This window comes from Cheilinus undulatus, linkage group 5, assembly GCF_018320785.1.
Source record: "Cheilinus undulatus linkage group 5, ASM1832078v1, whole genome shotgun sequence".
In the NCBI taxonomy this organism is placed as follows: domain Eukaryota; kingdom Metazoa; phylum Chordata; class Actinopteri; order Labriformes; family Labridae; genus Cheilinus; species Cheilinus undulatus.
In genome coordinates, this window is record NC_054869.1 from 34,151,047 (window position 1) to 34,178,803 (window position 27,757).

The 27,757-nt window shown below is 39.1% G+C and overlaps 1 protein-coding gene across 1 annotated transcript; it reads right to left on the minus strand.

Annotated features, from left to right (window-relative positions):
* Positions 1–2,697: 2,697 nt before the first annotated feature.
* LOC121510400 (LHFPL tetraspan subfamily member 2a protein-like) lies at positions 2,698–26,714 on the minus strand. Its single transcript, XM_041788427.1, has 3 exons — positions 26,565–26,714; positions 7,062–7,788; positions 2,698–4,257 (listed from the first exon to the last, which is right to left on the minus strand). The coding sequence occupies exons 2-3, from the start codon at positions 7,471–7,473 to the stop codon at positions 4,001–4,003; spliced, it is 669 nt and encodes a 222-aa protein (XP_041644361.1). The 5' UTR covers positions 7,474–7,788; positions 26,565–26,714; the 3' UTR covers positions 2,698–4,000.
* Positions 26,715–27,757: the final 1,043 nt, after the last annotated feature.

A 27,757-nucleotide genomic window follows, 5' to 3' on the forward strand; every position in this document is an offset into this window, starting at 1 on the left:
ACAAACCCTTCTAAAAATAAACCTTTCACTTAAAAAAATTTACACACAATACCAAATGAATAGATCCTTACACCTCTAACTACACATGGCTGCGCTAATTTCCAATCAATCAAAATGATTTAAAAAAATGAAGTATCGCGTTGACATAAGTATCCAGACCATTTACTCGGAGTGTAGTGGACTGCCATTTTAGGTATTCCCAGAGATGTTCAATAGAGTTAAGGTCAGGGCTCTGACCAGGCGACCAGTTCTTGGAAGCGTCCTGGTTTTGCCAAACTTCTTCCGTTTGAGAATAATGGAGGCCACTGTACTCTTGGAAACCTTTAGTGCAGTGGATTTTTTCATAGCCCTCCCCAAATTGTTGCCTTGCAACAATCCTGTCTCTGAGCTCTGCAGGCAGTTCCTTTGACATCATAACCTGGTTGTTGCCTTGGTTTATTTATCATCAGCTGTAAGGCCTTCTATAGAGGTGTGTCCAAATCATGTCCGATAAATTTAATTTACCACAAGTGGACTCCACTTAAGGCGTAGAAACATCTCAGCAACAATCCAACCCTAAGCTAAATTTCAAGTGTTTTTGCAAAGGGTCTTGTCAAACTCTTTCTCCATTGTTGTGCAAACCAGAGAGGAAATCTGCATCCTGTGTTCAGACACTGATTTACATGTGTTTTCATATTTGCTTTCTGAATTCAGTTGATGGCTAATTGAGTGTTTTTTTAAATGGCAGTATTTAGCATTTAAGATATTTCTCTATGTTGGACACACCATTCAAAAAGGCAACCTGTGTGTGTTAAGTGTTTTGTAAAAAAATAAAAAATAAAAATAAAAAAAAGAGAGAGATGATTGGCCAAAAACACAGGTACATCTCGAAAAATTTAAATATTATGAAAAAGTTCAATATTTTTTTGTTGCTCTTTTCTGAAAGTGAAACCCATATATTATATAGACTCATTACACATAGAATGAAATATTTCAAGCCTTTATTTCTTGAAATGTTGATGATTATGGCTTACAGAAATGAAAACCCAGAATTCAGTGTCTCAGAAAATTTGAATATTGTGAAAAAGTTCAATATTGGAAAGTCATGGTGTCCCACCCTAATCAGCTAATTAACTCCAAACACCTGCAAAGGTGAGCCTTTGAATTGTCTCTCAGTCTGGGTCAGTAGGCTACACAATAATGGGGAAGACTGCAGACAGATGTCCAGAAGACAGCCATTGACAACCTCCACAAGGAGGGTAAGCCACAAAAGGTCATTGCTAAAGAAGCTGGTTGTTCACAGAGTGCTGTATCCAAGCATATTCATATAAAGATGAGTGGAAGGAAAAAGTGTGGCAGGAAAAGGTGCACCAGCATAAGGGAGAACCGCAGCCTTGAGAGGATTGTCAAGCAAAATCCTTTTAAGAATGTGGGGGAGCTTCACAAGGAGTGGACCGAGGCTGGAGTCAGTACATCAAGAGCCACTATGCACAGACGAATCCTAGACATGGGCTACAAATGTGGCATTCCTCGTGTCAAGCCACTCCTGAACCAGAGACAACGTCAGAAGCATCTTACCTGAGCTGTGGAGAAAAAGAACTGGACTGTTGTTCAGTGGTCCAAAGTCCTCTTTTCAGATGAAAGTAAATTTTGCATGTCATTTGGAAATCAAGGTCCCAGAATTCACGTTGCTTGAAGTCCAGTGTGAAGTTTCCACAGTCAGTGATGATTTGGGCTGTCATGGAATCTGCTGGTGTTGGTCCACTGTGTTTTCTGAAGTCCACAGTCAACGCAGCCATCTACCAGGACATTTTAGAGCACTTCATGCTTCCTTCTGCTGACAAGCTTTATGGAGATGCTGATTTCATTTTCCAACAGGACCTGGCACCTGCCCACACTGCCAAAGGTACCAATAGCAGGTTCAATGACCATGGTGTTACTGTGCTTGACTGGCAAGCAAACTGGCCTGACCTGAACCCCATAGAGAATCTTTGGGGTATTGTCAAGAGGAAGATGAAAGGCACCAGACCCAACAATGCAGATGACCTGAAGGCTGCTATCAAAGCAACCTGGGCTTCCATTACACCTGAGCAGTGCCACAGGCTGATTGCCTCCATGCCACGCCGCATCGATGCAGTAATACATGCAAAAGGAGGCCCAATAGAAATTAACATACTTTTCAGAAGCCTGACATTTCTGTTTAAAATAGCATTTTTTTTATTGATCTTATGTAATATTCTAATTTTCTGAGACCCTGAATTTTGGGTTTTCATTATCTGTAATCCATGATCAACAACATTTCAAGAAATAAAGACGTGAAATATTTCACTCTATGTGTAACAAGTCTATATAATATATGGGTTTCACTTTCTGAAATGAGTGACAAAAAATATTGAACTTCTTCATGATATTCAAATTTTTTTAGATTTTTTGAAATTATGTACATAATTTTGCAAATCTTCACGATAAAAACTAAATAGAAACTAAAAGTTTTTGGGGGTGCTAAACTTCCCAGTGTTAGTAAAAGAATACACAATCCTGTCATATGACCTGCATTTGGGAGCATCAAGCCAGTTTCAAGCCAGCATTCTGTATTTTCTCCTTCTTGCCTCTAGGTGTCAGTGTACCCTAAGAAAGTTTCAGTTCAAAAGGAAGCAGGCATGAATATCATGTTCATTTTGAAAAAAAAAATTGACAAACTTATCACAGATCTACTAAAGAAAGTTGAGTTTATTGAGTAAAAATTCCAGGCTGTATTTCTCCTCACACATACCATCCTCTCATACATGCGGCATCAACCAATGTGCCACCAATGCCATTACTCTTTTGTTAATATAACAAAAACAGTAAACATTGTTATAAGGCATAAAAAGACCATAAACGCTTTGTTTTTAAAGAAAAATATCCACACTATTATCCTGCTTTACATCCTCTCAACCCACTCATTCTTACAGAATTATTGCACATCTACAAAGAATACAAGCATCCACATTATGTTACATTTACAGCAATGTAAGGGAGTATTATTGGAAAAAAAATACGACACAATGTGAAATGAAAGACCAAGTGCAAAATATAGTATCAGCTGATCATCCAAAAGTACCAAATAAACTAAAGGAATTCTATAAAATTGCTTTAAAAAGTTAAAAGATTACCTATTTGTCTAGAGAAGTTTCAACAACAACTTGAGTTTCATTCTAACCACATTAGCTGATTTGTACATCTTTACAGAGCCAGACCCTTTCAAGTTAAGTTTCTGTCTGCTTTATCTCACAGTGAGCAAACACCCCGACATGAAAGATCACCACAGTGAGACATCTGGTCAGTCTCTGCTCTTTTTCTGCACGTACTCTGCTGCTTAATAAGCTGTGATAAACCCACATATAATCCATTTAACAGAAGTAGCTCCCTTTAAAGTGAACAATTCCATGCATTGCACATTTAAACAGGTAGGTAGAGTCTTACTGTCCTGCTGTGCAGCAGATTCAGATCGTATGGACATTTCAAAACCACAACAGTCTATGTCTTTCACACACATCACAACACATGTGCAAGCTGTTGTCAGCTGTTTAAGTGCACACATCTGTTTGTATTCAGAGGTTTGTTGAGGTTTGCAGGTGAACCGTTTGAATGAACATTATAATGATGTTACAAACCTTCACACTGTTTTACTGGCAGTGTTCAAGTTGCCCACAGTAACACTAACATATGCACTACCTTTTTAAACATTTCTCCTACTATAATAATACAGTGGTTTGTTAAAGGCAAGATTCATTACAAAAACAGTATCTTGGTCAAAGCACTAGAAAAGTGTACAGGAAACTTTAAAAAGCCAGCTGCTGTACCGACATCCATTAAAAAAAGAACTTCCTAACAATGTCAGAACTATTATCTTTTAAAATCAGCTGATTTTGACAAGGCAGAGTGCCCAGTTACTCAAAGAACTGCCCCTCTTCTGAGATGTTCAGGTGTCTATATGAGATACATTTCACAAACAATGAGTCAAAAATGACCAGAAGTTTCAGAGCAAGCAGATTAGATTCTTCCCCTCCTCAATCTCTTCCTGGACTTTGTCGCTGGAGGTGGCAATTTCAGCCTGAGCAGACAGAACAGAACACAGGAAGGTCGCCAGCAGTCCTCCTATCGCTGCGTAGAACGCCCACCCAAGCGAACACATAGCCGGTCTGAAGGGCAAGGCCTCGGAGCCGCAGTAACTCTTCACCTTCTCTGAACCCCAACCACCCGGGTACAGCATGAGGCCCACCATCAACAGCAGACCTGGAGGATGAGAGGGCACCATGAGACAGAGGGTTGAGTCACAAACAGGTAAACAACAGGGCTGAGAGGAAAAGCAGATTCCAGTGGAGTGGGAACTTTGTGACTCAGCTCTGGTGGAGAAACCATCTTTCTCTGCAGATGACAGGACAGGAGGAAAGAGCCCCTTTGACTGATTACCTAGTCCACAGGTATGTCCAGCTGAACATACCTCTGGGAGCCCTTCGTTGAAAGATGTGTACATAATGACTGGGATGAACCTAAAACTCAAAGCACTAATAGTTCTACCAATTTATAAACTTAGATGTTTCAACTTGTTAACTCACTACAGAACATCCCTGAAGGCTACGGCATGATTATGAAATCCACAACATGAAATATGCTTGCATAGACATGTAACCTCTTAGATTATTTCTAACAGATCCAAGCATAAGCTTCAGCTGCAAATGAAACATCATATAACTTTGTGAATTTGTCTATGACATATCCTGCTTTTACCTAGCTTATCAAAAGAGCACAGATTTTGAGGAATGGAGCTGTTTTAGCAATGTCCTCTTTCCTTGCTAATTAAAACTTATGTTTGTATGTATGAGGGGTTTTAAGCTGGCTATGAAATAGACAAAAATTTGTATTGATCTTTCTTTACAACCTACTAAAAAACAGTATCATCAGCATAAAGACTGATTATTTTTAATGACTACCTTTAATGCCTGAAATGGCTGCTGAGGGCTAGGTGTTGGATGAAGTTATCAAGCACAGTGATGAACCAACTTTTGTTTTTATTTTCAACAGCAAAAATTCTGGATATGTAGTAAGTTTGGCCAGTAAAATAAGGGCAAGGGTTTGTAAAAAAAAAACAAACAAAAAAACAAAAAAAAAACCTAATTCATGAATGGGAGGTTGCTTTGCCAAAAGCCACACCAAAATTGCAACACACAAACAGGTCCTCGCAGAAGCTTATAAGTGGAACACCATTTGGTTGAAATCATTGGAAATACTTTGTGAATAAGTAATCATGCATTTCATAATAATTAGAATTCAACATTTCGTTATGAAAACTTTTGCAAATTCAACACAAAAGTTCTGCTTTATCTCATTCCATACCTCCATCTGCATTTTTCTGGTAAGGATTCAAGTTATTTTGCTTAATTTAGAGGGATGGCAGCTTTGAATTTCTTAAGAACTAAAATCAGATTTTTTATTAGAGATACAAGCAAGAAATGGAATAACTGAGTTTTGCATTGGTTTCATTCCCCTAAACTTAATCTGCCTTTATTGAGCTAGAAACAAACATTCAGTGTGTAATAAAACACTAGAAAATAGGACAGCAGACCTTAAGTCAGAAGAAGCATTCAGTTTTTATGCTGAATATATCAGTTACAATGTTACACCTGCAAACGTAATAAACCACAAACATAATAAAAATCTGTAGTTTCAACATTAAACTCCAACAAACATAAGAGACTATGCACAAATGTTACAGCAGTTGCCCACAGCACATGTAATGACAAATCCCACAAAGGCCATAACTTTTACATTTGCAGGGATTTGTTACATTACATTAAAAGGTAGAATCCATGGCTTAAAAGTTGTTATTCCTCATTAATGTAATATGAACATTCTTAATGTTTGGGGTCATTGTTGTTTGTATTAGCCTTTTAACAACTGCCAGTGGGTTCAAGTCAGCTTAAGATCATGACACATCAAAAAAAGTTGTCATGGTAATTTTTCGTTCACCATGAAACAGGAAGAAGTTTTACAGCGAATCTCAGCACAGTGGATTAAAGTGTGTCAAACCAGCACTTTAAGGAAATCACAAATAACATACAGAAAACGTTGTTTACACAGGCAGTTTTGTTTTTTTTTACATTAACTTAAATTCTCCTCTCATTAGGTTTAAATTTCAGGAAGTTTGTACCCCGTAAGTTTAAGACACAGTAACTTGCTTTAATAGGGAGGGACATCAAACTTTGACAAGCCAGCACAGCCTTGTCCTGTGAGTTTTGTTCGTATGCAAGAACTTTTGTCAGCTCTCTGCATTGTAAAATTACTATATTTGGATCAGATGAACCCCCTCTGAGGGTTTCATTCAAGAAGAGTGCTTTGGATTTTGCAGCATTTTCCAAAGCTGATATCAGCTCTCTCCTCTTTTCATTCCTAGCTTTTGTGCTATGACACCCATGTTTTAAGAGTCTTGTAAAAACTTCCTGTTTAATGGCGAGCAGAAAAATTGCAAAGACTTCATTTTCTTGATGTGACTTGAGCTTTATTAGCTGACTTGAACCCACTGGCAGCTGTACAAAGGCTAAAACAAACAAGGACCACGACTTTTATTTTTGATTCTCGCATTACTTTTGTAGGAAGTTAATGTAATTTTAAGTAACAGTAATTTTGATCTTCCCAAAAAACGGAATAAATCCCTGCAAATGTCAGTTATTTCATTTGCAGACTGAAACCAATGCCTCTATTTGAGCTATATAAGCAACTCAGGCCATCAGAGAGAAAACAGATTATTTCTTTATAGCTATTTTACATTCCCCTCACTGTTGCCACGGGTTACCTGTAATACATGGCAGCTCACTGCAAATACAGACTTTTTAAATATATCCTTCCATGACAAAGAATTATCGCATTTTAGCAATACAAATAAAGACAGATTTTTTTTGTCTGTAAACAATGTTAACATACACAGGAAGAGATCAGCAAAGAGAACCCTCCTGCTTTGGCCACAGAGGACACCAAAATCAACATAACTCAAAAGTGCCTCCTTATCCACACACACAAAAATGTAAACAAAGAAGTCTGACCTGCGATGGCCTGCAGCAGTCCACAGATGTTGAACAAGCTCTTCTTCATGATGCTCTGGAAGCACAGGCTGAAGATGGAGATACAGGCCACTACCCCGAGCACTAATGTCCCAGCTGCCAGAAACAACATGGCCGCCTGCCAGAAGCCACTGGCCACTTCTCCAAACGTTCCAGCATAGGGCCCGCAGCTGACCCCGACTCCCCGGCTCCCTATGCGAAGGCAGCGGCTGTAGAGACCCAAAGACGGCCGGTACTCCTCCGAGTCCACCCCTGCCCCACTCGCACTAGGGTCTATGCGAGGGTATCCCAGTAGCCAATCGGGGCTCATGAAGGCAATGAGCTCAGCAAAGGCTACTATGATGCTGAGGAGCGTCCAGAGCATGGAACGGCATGTTACAATGACATGGCACATGGCGTTTTGTCTTCCTGGGATAGCAACACGCTAATTCAAACAATAAAAGCAATGTTGAAGAAATTTGAAGCTCCTCAGAGTGACAGAGCACAGATATTCAGGAGTTTAAATTCCTTTCCTTACAAAGAGAAAGGTCCATGAAGTTTCTGTTTAGATCCAGATGTGCTGCTGATCTTATCCTCTCTGAGCAGATGTCAACCCTCCTTTCTTCTTCGTTTTCCCCCTTTTCTTTCCAAGACTCTGGTCATTCTAAGCAGTCAGCTACAATGCTCCGAAACAGCTTCCCTCTGCCATGATGTCGTCTGAGCAGTGAACCTGCAGAAACAGACACACAGAATCTACATTTAGTGGGAGTAGGTGAGGGACAGAGTTTAAGAAGACTGATTTCCCATCCACTGTGACTCATGAAGTTAAGCCTCCCACAAAACAGTTCTTCAGGTTCACTATCAGCCAGCTGTGTATGCCATGAGCAGCACATCCAGATGTCTAATGGAGCAGTCAGGATGAGTCAGACACACACACATCTGCTAGAAACAACAGATCTGAGTGTTACTGTCGTCATTTGATTTGTGATTACTGCTCCTTTGTGAGTTTGATTTTATCTATAAAATGACTGGAGCCTCATGTGTCTCACCACTCAGCAGCTGTCAGCACACATTGCTGAAGCACTCTGTTATAGCATGCCACATCTGACAGCAACGCACAGAGAAACACGCCTGATTCCTTTCTGCTGTAGCAAGCACACACATGAAATTGGCTGAAGCACCATCACTTTCAACAGTCAAAATAAGAGTGATGCTTTAGATTGAGGGGTTATTGGCTTTTTTCTAGCTTTTCATTATGTTATTTGGATGCTGCAGTGTTAAAAAATTCTAATTCCTTGCTCCTGATTCAACAGAAATCAGCAGAACATAACTTCTAACATTTAACAGATGACTTTTTCAGAGTAATCCTCCATGTCTTCTGTGGCTGTGCACAAGAGTTGGTGCATGTGAAAGTCACTGTTTTAGTGCATGTTTGAGTGAACATGTGTAGGTCCCAGTCAGAGCCATTGTGATCCTGTTGCTATGTTATGATGTTGTTACAGTAACTGCACTGGCCTAAACATCGCCATGGTCACATGGGAGATCTGCAGTTTCTTAGAAGTCCTCTGATGTCATGATCCAGTTTCATGATACATACAGGAAAATATTCAGGATTGGGTTTAAATACAACATGGCCAACATTTTATAATCTATGCCCACATCCTAAACATGTCACATAAAAAATGCCAGTTTACTTATCTCTAGTGGTAAGCAGCTATGCTTGTAGTCTTTTATTATCTAGACTTTGGTTTGAATCTTTTTTTTTTTTATTGAGGATGTGGTAATAAAACATTTTGTACTGCAGATTTGTCCTCATCTTAAAATTAAGAAAGCACCAGGCAGGGGTGCAGATGGCCTTGAGGTTAAGTTGCACCACATGAACATGAACAAGAGACAATGGCAGAATTAGCTGTTTGGCATTGCAAGAGAAAATCTGATAATTTTTTTATGGGCACAACCCACATACTCAGCTCTGCTGCTCATCCCACAAATGCATGTCCCTTACAAATGTGGAAGAAAAACAGGCTTTCCAATGGCATAAGATTTATTACAAAGAAGCATTATTACAACAATTTCTTTAGGCCAAAATTTAACAAGTGGAGCTTCTGATGAAAGTTTTGTTGGTATTTATTAAGCTCAAGAAACTGAAACAAGTTTCAATGCTGGACATTTAGCTTAGATTTTAAGAAATCTGTCTCATGAAATACATTTTTCTTACTTTATACAGTCACTCCTTTATACTTTTAAAAATGTCCCTCTGAACCCTTGACTGTATAAGAATATGGACAATACATATTTTTTGGTATCACATCCAGCAAGGATCCAGGTGAGCTGAGCCGATACTAAAATGAGACGTCACTGAGAGCGTCATTAGTGGGATGTCTGACACAGGAATCAAACCCCTCTGGATGTTGGTTTTGTTCTGCAGTATACCTTTCAAAACTCTTCTCTTCTTTTAATAGTCCTTTGTCTGAGAACCAGGAAAACCTATGGCTTCAATGTCTTCCACTGTTTTGTTTGACATCACAGCAGTTTCACACAGCTACATGTTGACCCCCTACGTTGAGGACATCCTATAAATTATGTACTGTAAAGGTATCAACACATATACTACAAATAAACCACTGACAAGATTGACAAGTACCTGGATTAGATTTCCCTGGAAAGTCAGGCCCTGATAATGTTTTGGAATCTAATTCCTCAAATGTGTAAGTGCCATCAGCAGATGAACTTCAGAAAAAAAGAGGAAAAGGGAGACTTGTCACTTAAAATCTCAAAACATTGCATCTTAAAACATTTCTGTGCACGACATGATGTCACTTACACTTGGAGTAATTTGGGTGAGGCAACTCTAAGTTTTCCCAGTCTCATGAGACAAACTATAAATCATGCTTAAGCTCAGTCCTCATAACTTAGACATAAAAGGGAAGGAAGTCTTGTTGATATTCTAAGATGAGACTGTTTATTCATGTTAAGGCTCTAATTCTTGCTGAATGTGTCACTTTGTTAGTGATGAAAAGTTCAGCCCACAGACATTTATTAAAAGCTGTAAGTCACTCTGGTGTCCCGGGGGGAATACATGTGCTATTAGGTCATAACCTCTGCACCAGCCTTCATTTGGGACGCTAAATCATCTCACCACATCGTAGAGAATGAACACTAAAGTGGTGTATCATCTGATATGATATGATTCAGCTCAAAGCACTCCCCATATGCTGAGTTGCATAATAAGAGCATTTTCTCATGCATCTAAAAAGGCTGGCTGATTCTAAGTGTGGGGAGAACTGGGTCACAATAACAAAGTCACAAGCATGACGACATCTAAGGAGAAGGTATGAGATTTGAAAAACTTTACATGTGGGTGTGATTCAGTTCAGTAGGATTCAATCGTGTTTTCATGGTTGTGTTCTTAAGAAGTTTTTCATCAGCATGAAAAAAATCTGCTTTAGTTTGTGCACAGCTTTGCTTTGTCTTGTGTCTGACGATGATGCTTATCTCTCAAACTCCCTAGTACAGATTACTCTTGTGTCTGAGCAGATATATAGTTAAGACATCTCCTTAAAAGTTTTAGTATTCTCTTACTACAACTTCATCCTAATTACAGATTACACAAACCCTCAGCCAAAATACACTGTCTACATATAATTACCCAGCCTGGAGATAAACTGAGGGAGAGAAATACAGTTACAACTGAGCGTAGAGAAAATTTAGAAACAGAATAAAGAGGTTACTATTCATTATCAGCCCAAAAAGGAAGTAACAGATATAAACAGGAAGCAAACAGGAAGCATCAGTGTCTGTGAAACCGATTTGAAGCACGGATGTGCGCTGTCAGCCTATCAGTCCTTAATCTAAACTGTCATTTTAATTTGTGCCAGTGTATCATCAGGTTTGAGTCTGTGATTCAACTTCCAGGGGCAAAATGAATCAAAGAGGCTGAGATTTACATAGTTATAATTTGAAGTGTCTGAGGAGAGAAACATGCTATCCATCTGATATCCAGAAATATATCTCATTGACTTTATAACAAGGGCATAGTACTAGAGGCTTCATCAATTGGTCCCCAAAAGTGTTTGCCATGCTGGTAATAATGTCCCTAATCACTAGAGATTTGACATAAAGTCTACATGGATTTTCAGCATGGGAAGTTTTCTGGTTTCAGCTAAATAGTACATTTAGAAATTTCAAGGTACTGGCCAGGTATGTACCAGCAAGCTTTAGTGTGCACTATGCAAACATGAAAGCTATTTATCCTTAAAAGGGAATAAGCAGTTGCAGAATACTTCAGCACTGTGACTGATCTACGGCTGAATAAATGTTTGACTACAGAGTAGCAGCAGTAAAAACAACTTCGCCATTGAGAGAGGACGCAAGAGGTAGAGATGGGCAATACCAATGTTTTTAAATTCGATACAGATACTTTTTGATGAAATTTTATCGATACTGATACCGATACTTTTGAAGAAAGAATAAAATATTTAACTCGCAAACTTTCAAAAGGTACACATTTCAGGCAAATAAAAAAGCTGTATGCAGGTCATTCAGAAATTCATTTAGGGAGGCCACAAGTTTCAAGCAAAAATGTAAGAAATACAAGTCATCAAAGATTTTCATAGAAACACTTATCTTGTTATGTTTCTATAACTTGGTCTTCATACATTTTATGGTGTTGGCATGTGGTCTCAGTATTTTTTATGTTTTCCTACAATTTTGAAATTTAGGGATCACATTGAGTGAAAAAGACAGCTGGGTTCACATCACAGACTGTAAAATGAATTCATATCCAAGCCAGTGGAGTTGCTAAAATCGGTTACTCATTAGTGATTGCTCCCCAAAGTCGCACGGTACGGCAGGATCGACATGTCGGATTGGTCTCCAAAGTCATGTGACACGGATGAGCAGTAAAGCCAAAACAGTCTTGAGGAAAGAGAGGCAGTAAACTTCAGTAAACTTAAAATCTAACTATCAGTAAACTTGGCTACAATCTCAAATTTACAATATAATGCTGAACTCCTTGTGTATCAAATGGATGAGTTGTAAAAAATTCCATACATTTTTTTACAATTTAAGAAAGTTAAGACCCAAAGTGTTTTTGAACCAGGCTGTAAACATGATTATTCCTACTTTATTAAACTGTTTTAAGTAGCATGTAATGTGGATTTCTTTGTTTTTGGAGCCAGCCTCAAGTGGACACATGAGGAACTGCAGTGTTTTTGCACTTCTGCATTGTCTTCCTTTTTCAACATTGGAGGTTGCTGCTTGTTATTCCAGAGGCATCCTTTTAAACCATTGCTCTCCTTGTTATCAAAGTTTCCATTCTGCAGTATTTAAAATGCTTTCACACAACACCACTCATCCAGCCTGACTTACCACACAAACGGTGTTTTAGCTCCATTTATAGCACTTATTACTGTACAGTGCAGTGAGGATGCATCCTGGACAAATATACATGTGTAATTGCAGATCTGTTAAGCATTGTTTGTGTGTACATGTTTGTTTGCATGAGTTTGAGCTGCCCAGGCTACAGTGTTGGTTCCCCTGTGGTGATTTGGAGTCTTCTGTTGGCAGCTGATTACAGTCCACCCAGGTCAGGCATACTGCTGTCAGTTTAAGACTACAATACCCTCAAATTAGCAGCTCTGCCTCTTAAACCACAGGGAGGGAGTCTAAACATACCTTGTTGAGGCAGTCAGCAGGCACCTTGTGTGATCTCCTCCAGTTCTTACTGGAAATCTCTTCACTCATACCTCATCACGGCTGTCTGTAGTCCCACTAAAGACGGCACTGAGAGGATGATGAAAACAGGAAGGGACTTTTTTCTAGTTGGGTGAAGAGGAGAGTAGTTTGAGGAAGTGTGCAGAGGTGCTATTGTCCTTTTCCTTTTTCTGATGATGGCATTAAAATTACGGATGGGTTTGCTTGCAGAGTTTTATCATGCATGAAACAAAGTGTTACTAACTCTAGCAAAAACAATAAACACTATTAATCATTGTTTTTAGTGTTAAAATAATAAAATCACTGTTGTGCAAAGACTTTAAATGTAAAAACATTTAATAAGCAAAAGATGACTGATGTTTTGTCATAGTTCTTATAATTTAAAGTTGAACATGTGGAGTTTAAGTCTACCAAGTTTTCAGGTATCATGGGAAAATGCGGTCAATCTAAAATGTACTGTATCCAGGTGTTGAGTGTTGTCTGTCATGTGCACCACAGTTAGATGTATCTTTGGTGTTATCATTATCATCTTTTTAGAGTGCCTAACGTATGTGACACAGGTCAGTGTTGAAAAACAGTCCCTAAAGTCTGGTGTATATTGTGCGATTTCTAGGCGGCTCTATAACAGTTGTGGTTAATGACACACAACCACAGCAAGATTTATGTTCTTACATCCCCCATACACTGCCATCTGAATCAGCTGATAATCACACAGTGTATGCCTGCCTTAAGCTAATGACCACAGTAATTGTACTTTTACTTGAGTACTATACTCTTGTTCTTTTTTTATCCTCTGTTGGCAACACAGTAGCATATAGCGAGAGACTGATTCCACATAATCCCAAAACAGCTGTTGTACAGAGCAAAAAAAGTGTTTGATATCTCATCCATTTCAAATCTGGGGGATGTGAAGGCAGAGGTCCCGATCATGCCCTTGGGGAGACTGTTTAGACGTGTGTTATATGTGTTGAGTTGTGTTGAGATGTTGCCTGTTGCAGTGATCCCTGCTGAAGTTCTTTTTGTCATGCTTCTGGTGAATTGTTTTTTTTGTATGAGACACATCTGCACCATGGTTGAAGTTACCCATCGAGTTATCACCGTCTGTGACTTTGGGTGTTCCTAAAGGACACATAAAATATATTCTTCATCAGTGGGCATAGCTATGAGCTATGAGATTAAATCTCTGCTTCATTCATTCATCTGCTTCATTCTTGACAGAGGAGACACACTTTACCACAGTTCAAAGACTTACTGTATCTCTGTCATATTGGAAATTGTTAACACTTTAAAAAGTGTAGTTTAACAATATTTACTGTGGACCAATATAGACACTTTTAAAGCATCAAATTTAACTTTATAATTGTTAAATCAACACTGTCAATTTTACCATGTATTTTAGTTTATTATAGAGGTGTAACATTACCTGAACAACCTGGTTGGAGATCTACTCTCTTGTTGTTCTTGCCAATAAGGAAAGATTACATTTTACTGTATAACTCCTCAGAAGCTTCTCAGTACTCAAAGTAGGGCTCAGCAATTAATCCCAAACTAGATTAAATCGCAATATGGCCTGCTGCAATTTCCAAATCACAGATGGTACAATATTTCTTAAACCTGAAATTTGTGTCAAGATACTGGTTTAAAACTCTTTTGCAGCAGAGAGGTTATGCATTACATATTATGTTTCATTTCTGTATGTTTTTCTTAATGAATATAAGAAGGATATAAAAATGATCACTCCCTTTAATAAAACAGTTCACACTTAATTTGCAATAGGAGTCAGAATAATCACAATTACAGATTTTTTTCAAAAATTGTTAAATCCTATTTAAGTCTAATATTATGTTGTTGTAATATCGAATGATCTAGTGTTTGTGTTTATTGGAGAATACATAACATGAGGAACTCAAGAAATAATCGTAATTGCAATATTGGGGAAAAAAAAAATCACAATTACATTATTTTCCCAAATCGTCACCCCTAAATCAAAGTAAACTTTAAATGAAATATCTTTTACTTGAGTAGATTTTACAGATCAGTACTTATACTTACTTTTACTTACTTAAGTAGCTGTTTACCCGAGTTACTGTACTTTTACTTCAGTACAACAGTCGTGTACTTTTTCCACCTCTATAAAGAAGAGGAAACCATTACTGTAATGATAGCTATGGCCTCAGAGACTGCAGGGATGCTAAAAAAAACTGTGTTCCACTTAACTTGACACTGTCAAGTAACCTATTAATGATACCATTTGTTTCACAGAGTAAAATACAGAGTTGATAAATGTTTAAATTATTGCAATGCAACGCTCAATGTATTAGCCCTTAATGGGAATTTTCATAATGTGATAGTGTATCAAGTTGGGAACATTTTTTTAAATAATGTTTTCAATGCACTTAGGAAATAAATCCCTTGTTTAATGGAATAGAAGCTTATCACCAAAACAGTTAGTTAGCAGCTACAAGCCCAAGCTAAAGTTAACTTACTCAAGCTATTCGCACTGACATTCTCCTAGCTGCAGTTAAAAAACTTGTTACAATGTTATAAGCTATTTTCACACATGCACTCCTGAAAATTTTCGGGAAACCTTCCCTGAATTCTGGGATGTGAGGAGGCAGCACATAGTTTAAGACACATAACCACAGTTCTTGCCTTTCTATCAATGCTATATGTTGCTGAATGCATTCACAGTATTAACAACTGAGTGGAAATAAATATAGTGGTGAGGAAAAATGAAGCTGCCTTATCACTAGCACAAAGTGATCAACATCATCACACCTACCCCCTCACTGAGCATATTTTCCTGAGCATTTCCTGCAGCATGCTTACATATGCTCATGTATGCTCACCCTGACTTCATGCAGAGATTGCACTGCCTCAAGGGGCTGACAGGAAAAAGTATGGGTGTGCACTGACTAGTAACATTCACGCATGCAACCCTGAAAATTTGAGACAATTTTCATGAGTTTTTGCATTTGTGAAAACATCCAAACTGTATTCAAATAATATCAGCTGTTTATTCAGGATATACAGTATTCAGTATATCATCATTGTCTTGAACAGGCACCACTCTATATATGAGTTTGTTAAGTGCATTTACAAATGTTTTATTATTTTATTTATATTATTTCTTGTCCCAGGAACTCAAACACCCATTATGAGCATACAATGACCCTTCCACTGTTAAAACAACTAAATCAAAAAGATAAATGAGTAGTTAAAGGGCAGCCCCTGAAGGACAGTCTATGATTCTTTGTGCATGTGAGTGCTACTGTGCATAAAGGTCACTACATCCTGAAACTGATGAATACTTTCCGCTTGTTTGCTGCTTTTTCAGCAGACTTCTGGGAAAGTGCTTGAGCAGCACTTCCGTGGCAGGGTCAAGCTTTTCTGTGTTGATGAGAAGTATTTCACACTTCACTGCACATGAAACACTGAGAATTATGACTTATTCATAACCCAGTGATCAAGGTGAGAGGTCTCTGCCTCCCCTGTTCTTTTGGTAGATATGTATCTTCAAACTGACGGATCTTTGTTACTGCAGCTCTCTGTGTGCCTGTGGAGTGACCGTCATAGATATGCATCATCACCAACACTGACAGGTCTTATGATTCTTTCATGAGTGCAGCGTGACGCTGAGTTTGACCGATGTTACATTAGATATGCTACAAGATGAAAGCAGCAATTCTTGCATCTGATCTGGACCTGCTCCTTCCCACACTGCTCTCCTGTCCTGATAGAAACCAAGCCTGCCACGCAGGATTACATGCATGCAGTGAGGGCCTGAAGCCAACTTACACACAGTTTTCTAACCCTTCATTCAGCCAGCCAACATGAACAGTCTCCTCTCTGCGATGAGACAAACTTTGGTTAATGGAGTTTAAAGAAAGTGGAACTCATGGGCTGACATCCAGCCATGTGGACGGCATGTTTGGCTGTGAAAACATGTTGGCCACGCAGCCTCTAAGCTCAATAAAATTTCTACTCAGGAAGCAGAACATCAGTTATAGCCAAGACCTTTCACTGCCTCAGACAGTGCAAAATAAAAATGAGGCATATGTGGGTCAGTCAGTTTGGCCGTTAACTAGAGGAGGCGGCCGGGTAGTAAATCTGGAGTAATTGCTCTGAGATATCAGCAAAGGGCTTTGGTTGCATGCCAAGGTGCTGAGGTAATGAGTCCTGACCACTGTAGTCTGTTGTAGAGGGTGAAAGTGAATGAGGACTGAGGGTGGGTGGCTTAGAGATCCAAAGCACAGTTGACCCAGATCAATCGACAAAAGGGAGGTTAGACACTGACGATAAGAGCTGCTTTTAGAAACAAATCCACTCAAGGCAGGAGTTTAAATACTTAGAAAGATGAAGATTCTATTTCTCTAAACGTCCATGCATCACACACGTAAAATTCTCTGGATATTAACAAGGTGGACTGAGTCAGAGAACGAATTTATCAGAAGATAATTTCACCTTGTTCTCTTAGAACCATTTCTGTGTAACTTTTGCTGTATGCTTTGGGTCATCGCCTTGCTGGAAAATAAATCCTTTCCCGATCCAGAGCTCTCTTTCAGACTGAATAAGATTGTCCTCTAGGATTTTCCCATATTTCCTACATTCATTTTCACCCTGTGAGCCTTTCACGGCTGCCAAGAAACATCCCCACATCACGATGCTGCCACCACTCTGCTTCACAGTGGGGATGATGTGTTTGTGGTGATGTCCATTGTTTGGTGTCCGCCGAAAATAGCGTCTTGTCTGATGGCCAAAAAGCACCATTATGGTCTCATCAAACCAAAGAACTTTCTTACACTTAACCACAGAGTCTCTCACATGCCTTTTTGTAAAATCCAGTCAAGATTTTTCAACAGTGGCTTTCTCTTTGATTGGTGAAGAAGATGTGCAACAGTTGTTGTTTGCAGAGTCGCTCCCATTTCAGCTGCTGAAGCTTAAAACTCCTTCAGAATAGTCATAGGTGTCTTGGTGGACTCTCTCATTAGTCTCCTACTTGCACGGTCACTCAGTTTGATCGAAGCAGATTTATACACGTGCCATATTCCTTTTATTCCTTGACAATAGATTTAGCTGAACTCTGAGGGATGTTCAGGGCCTTGAAACAATTTTTGGAACCATTCCCTGACTTATACTTTTCATTGCCCTTTCACTAAGTTGTTTGAGGTGCTATTTTTAGCATTTAAAACAAGTTCTTTTCTATTAATCTTCCAAAGCAATGACATAAACAATGTCCATAATAGCAAACAACAACCTAAACTTCCATTCAAAGGTGAAACACACCTCTTAATGTCAAAAACCCTTAGCCCTTCCAGGATCACACACCTAACACGGACATACAAATCCTTAGTATTAATAACCAAGCTGCAGCCATGCAGCAACACCTGTTGACCATATAAAAAACTACACTTGAAATACCACTAAATACCATAAATTTTGGCTCTTACAAAGATTGTAGGTCTGAATGTATAAAAGGCATTTAGAATAAGTTTAATTGACTAGTATTTCTGGCACCAACTACTAAGGGATCAGATGTTTGATCGTTTCGTTGGCATATTACACACATCCTTAATCTCAAATCATTCTTTAACAAAAGCTGCAGCAAAAATGGAGTGGTCTTAAGTGGTCCATTTAAATTCACACGTCATGAAATAATGATATATTTTCAGTTCCTTCTTCAATCATAAATTCAAGAGTAACGTTTATGTCTCTTTCAGAAATAGTAACAGTGACAGAGAGCAGAAGACACTAAATTGGGCAAAGAGCATTTTCGATGGTTTTTGCAATGTAGACAGGTAGCTTACAATTTTTCTTATTTAAAAACAAAAAATGATCTAATATTGGATTCTGTGAACTTTAACTTTTGTTGCCGTAGCACTGAAATGGGTTTCATTGTCACAGTGAAGTTTAAAATTATGGTATGATGAAAACTTATTCATGCAGAGTCGAGTTCTGCTGCTTAAACTCTTAACTGCTCCTCTAAGTATAAGGCTTTCTACTACTGTTTGTATTTTGGATACATCGGATGTGTTCCTCGTCAAATCCAAACTATTTCCAGTAGTTAAGGCCTCCAGCCAAGAGAATCTCTTGCTGTGTGGTACATGTGTGAAAGGACCAGTCTGGAAAATGTCAGGACCTGACAGCTGGAAATTATCTGGAATGTTTCCAGACTTTATGTGAAAAAGGGTCTTTTAAAAGGTATAAGCTTTTCTCTGTTTTGAAGGGGCATTTGAGAGGGTTTATCACCCACCCAGATCAGATGATTCCACACGCTGATCTGGGTTTGGAGGACTGCACTAGTTCATTTTTTCTGAAGTCACACATCCTGGACCAGAAACCTCAAACCAAGGCTAACTGTTCCCTAAGCTGCCGAGCCTGCCCTGCTCTGGGGTTGCCATGCATTTGGACCAGCGAGTAGGAAGGCCCTGAAACCATAAACCACAAGAGAGGCACCATCGCCAGGGCTACACAGCTACCCAAACAAGATGTGGACAATCACAGCTGCTTATGACGCTCTAACTTCCCTCTGTGTTTCCAGGAATCAGGAAATAAGAAACCCCAGGAGATATGAAACTAGTATGATAGCAGTGTGAGCTGGGCAGGACCAAACATATCCCTCATTCATAAAAGAATGCAAGCAGAGGAGCTCTTTGGGAAGTGAGGGAGAGTGAAGCAATGAAGCTGAAAACGCCCAAATTCTAAGAACACATCATGCTTTCAGTCATCCATTTCCCAATCAATTTCCTGATGATTATTAGGGAAAAGCTCCAGTGTTAAAGCTTTACATGTGACATGGTAGAGAGTAGTGTAAGAGTAGACTGCAGCCATAACATTAGCTGTAGAAACAGACACCATTCCTTGCAGCGTTAACTCACAAATCTTCCTCACTTTTCATTTTTATTAACTCAACAACAGCTACAGATCAGCACTGAGCTCTTTTTGCCCTCAGGCAGAGTTCAAAAGCAGATTTGGGAGTGTGTGAAACCCAAACCAAGTCCTCCATCAGTGGTTGGGCGAGAAGAAGGCCCTGCAGAAAGAAAAGGTATGAGAAAACATACACAAAAACTAATGAGTTGTACATAATGCCTCTCTTTGGTTGTCACACCTAAACTTGTAGCCTTAGGGAGGCACTTTTTCACCTGCTTTCACAGCACGCTTCATGCTTCCAATAGAGGAGAGATAGTAAAAGAGTGAGTCAGACAGAACAAGCACAAAGGAGAGTTCAGTCTCTTTGGTTTACATGAGGTTTTCTCAGCCCTAACAGATATTACAAAACAACTCAAGCTTCTGTCTTCAAGAACCTCATCTCACTAACCGTAACCATGTGAGCCAACACTTTTGTTGCCCTCCATAAACAGGGAATGAAGGAGCTGCAAACTGAGAAAACTTTCCCATGGATTGGCATTTACCACAGCTTGTAACTTCAGCGAGAGAGAGAGGCTGCCTTAGAATGAATTTTTACGCCTCCAATGTTGGATTAAATTTATTTTACAGACCCAGATTTAACATTGTAAAGTCATTCTAGCTTTAAAAAGCTATAAAGTTTAGCTCCCTTACAGGGTTAAAAAAAAGTAAAGAAAAGCCTGTCAGTCTGATATGAGCAGCTTTGTTACCAACAGCATCATTTAATTCACTTCTAACAACCAGAGGGCTACTGTTTCACATAGGCAACAGCCCATATATGTGTACAGGAAGGGCAGCCACTTCTAAACAAAATCTCAGAGAGTGATTGGACAAAGATTTTGTCTGTCACATTTATTATGGGCCAATAAGAGCAACTAAACACATGATGTAGGCAGGCGCTATCCTGGGGAGTCATAGCATGAGCTTGACAGGCAGCTGGTAGAGTTGTTTACTATCAGTGGAGCCAGTTGGTAAATCAAAGCCTTGTCAAAGTTAGTCATGAGAAGAAAAGAAAAACAACTTTTCCACCAAGACAAGCTTTCAGTACGTTTTTTTCTCTGCTTTTAACACAGACATGGCCGCTTCATTGCTCAGAACCTGCTGGAATATGTAACATAGACTAGACCGGCAGAGTTTGGAGTCCATTTTTAACCACTTTTCTTCCTTGTTAGGTCATAATTGTGAATTTAAAGAAAACAGGAGGTAAACTACAGTGTTATTGAGTGCTGGTTTGTGTGGAAACACAGTAAGGACAAAAAGTGGAGCGCAGAGCAACTCGCAGGCTGTCACGACAATCACTACAGGCTAAGAACTCAACTACCGTAATATAGATAGTAGATGTGCAAACTACATACAGCAACAACAGATGGCATGGTTGCAGGCTTTGCTGCTTATATTTTGGAGGAACTTACATGGGAATCGCCTTATTTTTCATAATTTAACAAAATTTAAGAAAACAATGAGTTTTAATAAAGACTTATTAAATAAAATGTTATATTTTACACCAAAATCCAAACAGCAATGCTTTATTCACTGAGCTAAACCGAGTTAAAACCAATTAAAAATACTTTTTAATGCATTGAGCAATACTCATACTGGTTATTTTAGTACGTTAAATTCACATCTAATTTGTTTCTTTTACAATTGCAATCACTGATGCATGTAAAAGAGATTTGAAGTTACAACTGAAGCCAACAAGAAGTTTTCCCAGCATGTCACCTTTTAACAGGCACCGTCACATGTATTTTCTTTCCAAATGTTTAAGTCTATAAACTTATTTTTTGACACCTCAAACACTTATCTCATGACGTAACTCTCCCTGGACGCATCAATGAATGTTTATAATAGAAAATGGGGGTTGTACTTGCATTTTTAGCATTATTTGGATGGTAAACACGAGCAGAAGCCACACCTCCAAAACATCTGCCTTCACTACCACCAGTAAATCTGTGACACCGGTGCGTTTTTGTGGTAAGAGGCCTACAACATAATAAGGGGAGCATTAGAGCTGTGCCTTTTGACTTATTTACAAAGTTTTAGTGTGCACACTCTGTTTTAACAAAGCATCACACTGTTTGACTGCACTGAGATAGATACATATTCAAACATGTTTACACAGCACCGCCAACTACAACAGACAAAGAACACCAATTAAACTATGATTTATAACACCAGTGTGTGGCACATCTCCTGTATTATTCTGTTCAATATGAGCATGTACAAGTTTTAGAGAGATCTTACTTTAATCATGGAGCAGTTACATCACATCCAGGCGTGTCAAATGCTTTTCCTTGTGGGCGTGTTTCAACAAAGTCCAGTTATTTTCCAAACTAAAGTGAAAGGAGCAGTAGTTTGGGGACAATTGGAGCACTTTTTGGCGTGCAAATCAAGACACACACACAGACAGACACAGAGCCAATTATAGTAGAAGGATGATGTCTCTAATTTCATGCAAAGAAGTAAACGTATATTTTTGTGATTAAAGATCATTATAGAAAATGTTCATATTTGTCATGCTACCATGGCAGATTGTTTCATATTTTTAAATTTCTACAATCTTTATATATTTCAAATTGACTTACAGGCACTAAGTGAGGAGAGGGGCCACATGTGGCCCCTGGACTGCCATTTCCCCACTGCTTCTGTTACGTACTGATTTTGAAGTACAGACCTGAAAGCATCTACCCTTCATTACTAAATCAAACAATACTGATACCTGCTTCTTGCCAGTGTTTCTGTTAAATATAGGCAGTATTCTCCTCTCTCTCTCTCTCTGTCTCTAGGCAGCTTTAGCTTAAATAAATGATATGAATGTATTTTCAAGTTTGGTACTTTTCAGTTGTATCAATATTAATGTAACTGAGATTGTATTATATAAAAATATGGTATCCAAAGGTTGGAAGTCTCAAAAATTTTGACAACCTTAAAGAGCATGAGAGGCCCCAGAAAGGTAAACAAAAAGTCCACAATTAGAAGCCTCCAACAGTGTTCAGAAACAATACTTTAGTGACACTTACACAATGAAAACAAATGCACACCTAAAAACCATGAAAGGTGCCAGCCTGTGCTCACTCGTCCGCGGTGTAACTGCATCAAAACGCATGACTTCCCAAGAGAGAAGTATCAGACAAGCTCGTTTGTGTGTATGCGTTTGTGTGTGCGCCAAAAAATCCCTGAATAAAGGAGCTCGGCCCTCTTCATCTGCTGTGACTCAACTCAACAAAGGCAGCACAAAGACATGCCGACAGCAGCCCCCTTCACTCACTCTTTAGCTCTCAAAGACATGCCACCGTTGGCCCAGAAATCACTCCCTCATTCTCCAAGACAGGCCGTTGTGGCCCCTAACCTATTCAATCTGTGCAGCAACCCGGCCCCTCACTCCCCACACTGACTCTGAGGTGGCCCCTCAGTTACTGACGCACAAAGCCCCTCAGTGACCCTCACATTTCACTCGCACAAAGACAGGAATGATACGGCTTTGCTCCGCTCCCTCCTCACTACTTCAGCTGTCTCGTTTGTTTCTAAAAAAGATGATGGATGCACAAACAAACTTTTCCTGCCTTCTTTTTCTAAACAACTCTACACTGCTTCCTCTACTGTGAGGTTCTAAGGACCTCACAGTATTACTTGATGTACAACACATGTTCTTAGAGTGGTTTAGATTTCTACATTCAAGGGAGCTACGGGTTTCTATTGATTTAAATACAACATGAGAACTTTCAGAAACTTTTTCCTGATAATCAAGACCTAGTATTGAAAATCCCATTCATACAAATCTATATGTAGTGACGCATCAGTAGGAACTATTTTGAGTGTCTTGCCCAAGTATTCATCAAAATGTACTGCAAGAGCTGAGGACTGAACCCCCCACCTTTCAGTTACCAGCCACAATATCACCACCTATTTCAACACCAAACCAATCAAATAGATATCCTGAGCAACACCAGTATTTCCTACCATTGGGTAATCCCTCATTTTAACTAAACTCTCTTGCAGAACATTTACCTTGTTGTCTTTAAACCATTTCTGTGTATATTTCACTGTATGCCTCAGGTTGCTGTCTTGCTGGAAAATAAATCTTCTCCCAAGCGGTAGACCTCTTGCAAACCAAATAAGATTATCCTCCAGGTTTATCCTACATTTTGCAACATTCATTTTACCCTCTACATTTAAAAAGCTGCCAAGAAGCATCCCTACAGCATGATGCTGCCACCACTCTGCTTCACAGTGGGGGGTGTTTGTGGTGATGTGCAGTGTTTGGTGTCCGCCAAACATAGCATCTTGTCTGATGGCCAAAAATCACCATTTTGGTCTCATCTGACCAAAGAACTTTCTTTCACTTAACCATGGAGTCCTACATTCCTTCTGACAAACTCTTGTTGAGATTTTATTAGTTTTCTTCATCAGTGCCTTTCTCTTTGCCACTCTCCCATAAAGCTTTGACTGGTGAAGAACCCCGGCAAAAGTTGTTGCATGCAGATTTACACATGTGCCATATTCCTTTCATTTCTTGACAATGAATTTAACTGAACTTTGGGAATGTTTAGTGCCTTGAAAATGTCTTTGAATCTATACCCTGACTTATACATTTCACTAACCTTTCCTCTGAGTTGCTTGGAGTGTTCTTTTGCTTTTATGGTGTCACGATAGCCAGAAATACTGGTTAACCAGTGAATGGATCTTCCAGACACAGGTTCTAGACAATTGTGAAACTACTTGTACAAACTGGCTGGCATCTGTTGAATTAAGTCATTTTCTTTAAATGGGATGGATATTTATGCAGTCACTTATTAAACCTTTAATATTTTGGTTTAGTTGAAATTACTTTGTGGATTGTTGTCACTTTGACATTAAAGAGTTTTTTTGTCAACACAAATTTTTTATTGACCATGACTGATCTGAGCATGTTTCACTTTGCTCTCATCTTCATGTCACTCCATCTGCTGACACATAACATGTTTGCACTCGTTAAGTTCAGGTTGTCAACCTAAGAGTATATATATTAAGTCAATTTCTCTAGAGTCTAGAGTGCTTTTATAAAACAAGTCCTATAACCTGTTGAACACTACTAACTGGTGACTGGTAGCACTTAAAGTTTTGTTGAAAGACAGTAGTAGGGATTTCTTCCACTCATCACTTCACAACAGTTTGTCCTTGAATTCAGCTTGAATAAACACTGAGCGTTTCCCTGGTTTTGTTTAGTTTATGATGTAGTGCTACTTCCCCCTCTTTGTCCACTGCGTATCAGGCACAGAGCTCCATGGGTGGCTCTCTCACACAGATGGACCTCCTCCTAACCAGACTTCAAGGACATGAGGCTGTGGTGGAGGGAGAAGGGGAAGACAAAGCCACTGTGTGGACATGTGTAACGACAGAGAAATAAAACAATAATAATAAGCGGTTTGGTTAGGCTAGATTTGACGTGGAGGTGTGGAGGGGCTGTGTTGTGAAACTGCTACCAGATGTTATCATTTTTATCGACTGTTATTGCTGAAATATACAGTCATTATATACTGTCATTTAAAACTACTGCATTTTATATGCAAATTTATATGAAGCCAATTGTTTTGTTATAAATGTCAACTTTTAAATTCTGCATAATTAAATAGATTCCCATGTCAGACAGCTTTATGTTTTATGTTCTTAGTAAAACTTTTTGTTCTTATCTGTACCCCAGAGTAACTTTCAAGTTGCGTTGATAGCTGATAAATATGTAGTAGTACTTTGTTTACAGCAGGGGTGTCAAAACTTTTTTCCACTGAGGGCCACATATAGAAATATATAAGGATGTTTGGGCCACTTTAATGTCCACAAGATGAGGTATATGACATTGATTAAGTCAGAAGCAGAATAAAGGAGGAGCTGGGGTGGAGGAGCGTTGCAAGGGCAGCTTGCAAAGAGAGCAGCAGAGTGTGGCCAGGCAAGAGAAGTCTAAACAAGGCAGCATTAGAGAGCAATTGGCCAATAGTGTAATTACAGCAAACCAGCTCGCCGCCAGTTGATGATGGCTTGTGTGAAATCAGCTGACTTGGGCAGAGCTTGACTCTGTGTCCTGCCTGAACTAACACTAAATAGATTTAATGTCTGACAAGGAAGATAGACAATCATTTTCAGGTTTTTGGAGATATCAATCAGATTTCAGGGACGCTGTTTGCCCTTAGCTGCCACTGGAAATTTTTTGGTACTGTTATTTGCTGATGAAACTCACCAGGGAGTTAGAAAACAAGATATTATCATTTTGAAAGCCAATATTCAAATGTGGGCCATGTCTCATTTTATTTCTTGAATTTGTTGCGGGCCAATCAAAATTGTACCACGGCTTGCATTTGGCCCCAGGGCCATAGTTTGGACACCCCTGTTTTACAGCAATCACTGCAAAAAAAGATGATGATTTTAAAGTGCTCTGACAGTAATCTAAAACTTAAGTAATTTTCCCTGTATTTGTCTGGTCATTGACAAGGACTCTGGTTCAGATGTACCTGAGCACAGGTGAAGTATCTGATACTACAGTATCCTAGTTCCACTCTAAAAATGCCGCTCCTTCTCCAAATTTCCATCTTAAACAAATGTAGGTTAAACATTCAGGTAGCCGACCTTTAAGGTGCCTGCCTCATATAATCTCTATGGATGAGGAATGTCACTCTTCACTGACAGCTGGCAGTAGGCTAACCACTCATATTCACTTTAAAGTTCAACGAAATAAGCTTAATGATGGAGCTGTGCAGACACACTAAGGAAGGGTAGCTTAAAGACTTATTGCATATTAATCAATTCAAGGTCTGTTTCATTCAAGATTTCAGCTACAGTAATCATATGTATGAGCCACAAAAATGTGTAAAATTGGTACTTAAAACAGCTGCGTTGTCTGCATCGTCTCCTACTTACGTGCAGTCAAGAGTGTAGAGATGTCGCAGGCGCAGTTTGAAGAAGCTGTCCTTTGTTGTTCAAACGCTGCTTCTCATCCAGGGTTAGCCCAGCTTTGCTCTTAAAAACTCATTCACTGAACTCTCTTTTCTTCAGGACGTTACTCTTCCACTCTCTCCCTCACTCTTTAAAGCCATCCCACCAACATCTGACGTCGTGATTTCTCCTCTTTTCTCTCCTCCCTCCCCCTCTTACCCTTCCCCCACTGTGTTTGTTAGAGAGAGGAAAAGTGAAGAAAAGTTACAGGGATGATGAGAAACATGACGAGTTCTTGGATTCAGCTACTTCTCTTCCCATAAACTTCTCAAATAAACGCCTTTGAAATGAGTTATCACAAGTTTCCTTTAAGCTTTCCATTAGTCAGTGTATATTACAAATAAATCTTATGGTGTCTCAGTAAATTAAACATCCTAATTTTTTATTTAAAAGGTAGCAACCACTTATTTTCTTGCACATAAGGCACAAAAACTCAAAAATAACTGCTATGAATAGTTTAAAGAACTATAGGCTACAGTTTAAGCCTATAGGAAATAACTGTAAACTAGAGGATTTGAGTCCTTTAGGGGCCAAAATCTTTTCTTACAATAGGGAGGCTATGTAGCAATAGCCTTCTGTACCATGCATGCTAATGATAAATTAGCCAAAAAAAGTGCTGGTGTAACTTCACATACAGTAAAACACTGATTTTTTCCTGCTTCGAATAAGGCCAGTGTTTGAATTGAACTTAACAGCGTGTCTTTGGGCTAAAATTGGCAGCTAGCTGTAGGCTACACTAGATACTTTACCAACTGTAGGCCCCATGATGAATTTATCTCCAGAACTGAGCTTGTAACCAACTCTAGCAGCCATTTTCAAGGTAAATCAATAAAATAAACACTACCCTACCTTATAACCCTGCTATCATGCATGCAGTTTGCTAAAATTCGCACAAAGAGGCTACAAGAGGCATTAAAGATAATGATAATGTTAGCTAGGAAGAGGCTGCTAACTCTAACAGTTGTCTGTAGCAAAGTCAAATGTTTTAATTTGGAGTAGCCTATGGCCTGAAGTCAGCCCAGTTTTTCTTTTTACTGGATATAAGCTGTGGTATATGCAAGCCACTATTTCAGAGCCTGGTGTTGTCTTAAAAGAGGCATATCATCCTTCCTGCGAGC

Excerpts from the sequence above, each read along its gene's own strand:
- LOC121510400 (XM_041788427.1), bottom strand. The coding sequence starts at position 7,473 with ATGTGCCATGTCATTGTAACATGCCGTTCCATGCTCTGGACGCTCCTC. Across the intron at positions 4,258-7,061 it reads ACTGCTGCAGGCCATCGCAG|GTCTGCTGTTGATGGTGGGC; the intron begins GTCAGACTTCTT and ends CTCATCCTCCAG.